Source organism: Pongo abelii, chromosome 3 (assembly GCF_028885655.2).
Source record: "Pongo abelii isolate AG06213 chromosome 3, NHGRI_mPonAbe1-v2.0_pri, whole genome shotgun sequence".
Lineage (NCBI taxonomy): Eukaryota > Metazoa > Chordata > Mammalia > Primates > Hominidae > Pongo > Pongo abelii.
In genome coordinates, this window is record NC_071988.2 from 129602722 (window position 1) to 129607187 (window position 4466).

General features: G+C 40.1%; 1 protein-coding gene across 8 annotated transcripts in view; it reads left to right on the plus strand.

The window, feature by feature from the left end:
* SGMS2 (sphingomyelin synthase 2) overlaps nucleotides 1-4466 on the plus strand; it is a 99401-nt gene that overhangs the window by 90273 nt on the left and 4662 nt on the right. For all 8 annotated transcript variants that reach the window (XM_024246086.3, XM_063723567.1, XM_002815040.4 and 5 more), the window contains one exon: nucleotides 2680-2846. In XM_024246086.3, coding sequence (XP_024101854.1) covers nucleotides 2680-2846 — 167 coding nt within the window. The remainder of the gene's footprint in view (nucleotides 1-2679; nucleotides 2847-4466) is intronic.

Consider the following 4466-nt stretch of genomic DNA (forward strand, 5'->3'; position numbering starts at 1 on the left):
ACTAGAGGTTTCTAAAATTGTGTAAATTTGTATATAGTGTGCAAGGAATACCATTCTGCTTTCTCCAATTTTTGATGAGAAAGAGAGGGACAAATCTGTAATACTTAACACAAACTCAGTTTATAGTCAGTTCTGTATGTAAGCAGAGCATTCCATGTTTGTGTCTGTTTTTTTCTGTGCAATTAGGAAAAACATTTATCTTCTAAATTATACCATATGTTCTTGTTCTGAGTAAGCAGTGGTTCCAGTGGTTTCTTTGAAAAGTCTGCTTCTAGAATTAGATGCATCATTTATATATATATATTTTACTTTCCCGCCTTTTGATCAGTTTGGACTCTTCCCTTGTTTGCTCTGTTGTCATGAGTAGATTTAAATTTAGTTGTGAGAGCACATGAAAATGTGGCACCAGGACCATTTCGGGGTTAGCAAGGGAGGGCTTCATACAGTCGTGCAAATATTATAATGGGGGGGTAGGTTCATGATAAAATTAGCCTGGAGAAATCAGACTAGCTGTTAGTGCCAATCATCTGGCTAGTAGAGAACAGTTTTTTGGTTTTTTGTTTTTTCACCTGGCCACCCTACCAAGTCCATTGTCTCTATTATTTAATGCACCCTAGGGCTAGAATTCCACACAGACAGTGATGTTAACTATTATTTGTGTCATCATCTAGCTCATTGTTATCCCTATGGGATGAATGAGAAAGTAAGAGGATTACCATTTTGCCATTTCTATTTCAGAACAGCTTCTATTCAATCTTTTCTTTGGGTCAGCCAGTGTTCTCAGTTAATGAGTGGTGGGCCCAATGTGGTAGCATAATAGGAAATACATTTTTATGAGAAAGCACTGCTGGGGTTTCCAGCCATTCCTAAAACCTCACTTGCAATTCCATGAGTAGTAAAAAGAAGATTCAGTCCACCTCTGGACCTACTTCAGCTTTGCTTCTTGTGAATAAACAAATGCAAAATAGTTCTAGTTTGCCCAAACATTTTGAACTTGTAAGATAAATCCCAGATGACCTGTAAGTTGGGAAGCAGGGTTGCTAAGAGACCTTGGGGGTGGGAGGCAGGTAGGGTCTGAGGTGCTGGGGAACGCATATTTAGTGAGACCTCCAGATTTCTCAATGTTTGTTCAATTTTTAATGTCCTGAGTCTAACACAACAGTTATGGGGACTGGATCTGGCCCCTAAGACTGCAAGAGTAAGGCCTCTCCCATTAAAATTCTGAGATTCCATGAGTTTTCTTCCAGAACTTAGTGGCAGAATGAAGTAACTGACAAGTAATAAGGAATATATCCAAAATTAGAAAATCAGACTTTCAAATGCAATACAGGTTTATTTTCTTACTGTGTGCCATTTGGGACCAACAGAGCAACGGCTAGTTTTACCAAGAGATTATATTTGAATGATACCTGATTTGGTATTTCATTTAAAGTTCTGGAAATGGGCTGGGTGCAGTGGCCCATGCCTATAATCCCAGCACTTTGGGAGGCTGAGGCAGGCAGGTCACCTGAGGTCAGGAGTTCAAGACCAGCCTGGCCAACATGGTGAAACCCCATCTCTACTAATAATACAAAATTAGCCAGGCATAATGGCGCACCCCTGTAATCCCAGCTACTTGGGAGGCTAAAGAAGGAGAATCGCTTGAACCCAGGGGACAGAGGTTGCAATGAGCCAAGATCGCGCCATTGCACTCCAGCATGGGCAACAAGAGCGAAACTCCCTCTCAAAAAATAAATAAATAAATATAAAGTTCTGGAAATGGATCCTTTTGCTATTCAATCATCTTTCTACATGTGAACGTAAATGTCACTATAAATGTAAACATAGTTAAATATGAAATCAATTTCAGTTTATTGGATTAACTTTTATTGTGAGCTAATACAGCTTTAAAATAAAACAGATCACCAAGCTGCTAGAGATGAACTCTGGTTTCAGTTATATTTGTCATTAACACTTGTGTGAGAAGGGGAGGACCATCCTGTTTAAACCAGTGAGTGCCACAGTTGTCTCTTACAGCTAGTAAGTAGAATGAACTTCTAAGTGGCCTTACCAGGAAGGCTGAGTCCATAAGTGAATAGTTAGGAACCCTAACCTTTACAGAGGGAATGTTTTACAGTTTCTATTGGCAATAACAGTGTAAAATTGCTGAGAATCAAAATATTGCTAGCCACAGTGCCATTCCTTCTGACCCCCTTACCCTACACATACCCCTGGAGAAATAATATAAATTTAAAACCTGAAATTACTCCTGCTTTCCCATTTCCCCCCCTTATTTTCATAGACAACCACCTTTTCTTTTGACCCCTACTATCTTCCTTTCCAGTGGGAAAGTGGCTCCTTTATGTGAGCCAGTATGCAGCAATTCCAGCCAACCTAATAAGACACAATTCTGTTCTTTCTTATTAAACAGCTTATTCACGTGGGCAAGGCCTAGAATGTCTAGTGTTACCAGCTTCCCCAGTGAATGACTATTACACCTGCTGCCAGGGAGCCCCTCTGCATCCCTCCTACCTGAGCAGATCCTGGGCAGTTCATAGTGACTCAGTTTAGGTTATCAGTTTTATCCTTCTGGTGACTTCCTGATCCTGGGTTATTCTACTTAAGGTCGTTAGGACAGACTGTAATCATTACATTCATCTCTTGGAATCTTATTAACTCTGTAATTTTTCTACTGTCCAGATTCGCCTCGTCACTTCTGGTGGTATCATTTAATCTGCTGGCTGCTGAGTGCTGCCGGGATCATCTGCATTCTTGTAGCACATGAACACTACACTATCGATGTGATCATTGCTTATTATATCACAACACGACTGTTTTGGTGGTACCATTCAATGGCCAATGAAAAGGTGAGAGCAGTGAAGATGCTTGGATAATTTCTTTTCTTTGATTGCAGTGGACCCTTTTCATGTCGTGGGGTTTTAGATAGCCTAATGGGGATAACCGATGTTGCCACATTCACTTAAACATACATCCATTACTGCTTTTTAAAATAAAGCAAAGAACTTCACAAATATAAATGCCATTTATGGATAAAAATGCCATAAGGTTATGGAGCACAGTGCATTGCTAATTCAGGTAACTCAAACTAGAATGAAGAAATATATGTACTAAATTAAAATTTAGGAACCTTCTCTGTAAAAGCATTGTAGTGCAGCTGGGTAAGACATAATCCCTGCCTTCAACTTAAATTAATTTTAAGGAGAAGGTAACAGCTATTTTTTTTAAATTTTTTTTTTTTTTTTTGAGACAGAGTCTTGTTCTGTTGCCCAAGCTGGAGTACAGTGGTGCAATCTTGGCTTACTGCAACCTCCACCTTCCAAGTTCAAGCGATTCTTGTGCCTCAGCCTCCCAAATAGCTGGGATTACAGGTGCACGACACCACACCTGGCTAATTTTTATTTTGTATTTTTAGTAGAGACAGGGTTTCACCATGTTGGCCAGGCTGGCCTTGAACTCCTGACCTCAGGTGATCCTCCCGCCTCGGCCTCCCAAAGTGCCAGGATTACAGGCGTGAACCACCGTGCCCGGCCAATAGCAGCTATTGTTTAAAATCACACAAAATAAATAGCTTATGAATCACTGGATTTCGTATATCCTCTGGTGATAATGGTGCTCTCTGGCTTCCCTTCTGATTCTTCCTCATTTGCTACTGCTGCTTCCTTGTTTCCAGATGCCTTTTCTTTCTTCTCCCATTCAAACTTAAAGAGCTAGCTCAAATGCCACCCCTTCCAGGAAGCTGTCTCTAACTCTTGCTCTCTTCCTCTGGTCCCAAGGCAGAATCCTCCCAGTCTCTGTTTTCTCCTAGTCTTGGTATGTGTCCTTGGTGTAATAGAGTTGGTCTGTGTACCATGACGTACTTATCTTTGAATAGACTTGCCATATTGTCAATTTGGAGAATTTGTGAGCAATTGACATATGACATTTCCAAAGGATCTACGTCCAACTCTTGGTGTCCACTAATAAATGCTCTTTCTTTGGATTACTTTATTTCTCTTTGTAGCTCTGTTTCCTATTTTGTAGTCTCCTATTTCCATCTTCCTTCTTACACTTCCATCTACTTGACTACTGACACCACTGAACTAAAATTTTCATCTTTCCTCTTAAATGTGTTCAAACTTCTGAGCTCTTCTTTCACTCTTTGACTTGCTTGGCTCCTAGATTTGATCACTCACACATCCTGAAAATTATTCCTCCTGAATAATTCTGAAATCCATTCCCAGAGTCTCCATTCTTCCTGGAATTGCAGGCAGAAGAAATTGCATGAGCCACAAGGGAAAGAAAGACACCTAGGTGTGTTAGGGGACCGGAGTCATGGTAGAGTTAGGGAAAGGACATGAAAATCATTACTGCCATGTGATTGTGAATTCTGTTTTCCCTAGGTTGCAGTGAATGACAATTTAAGAAAATAATTAGGATGCAAATTGAGAAAGATATGTCTCATTTAAATTTTTTTCTACCATTTACAG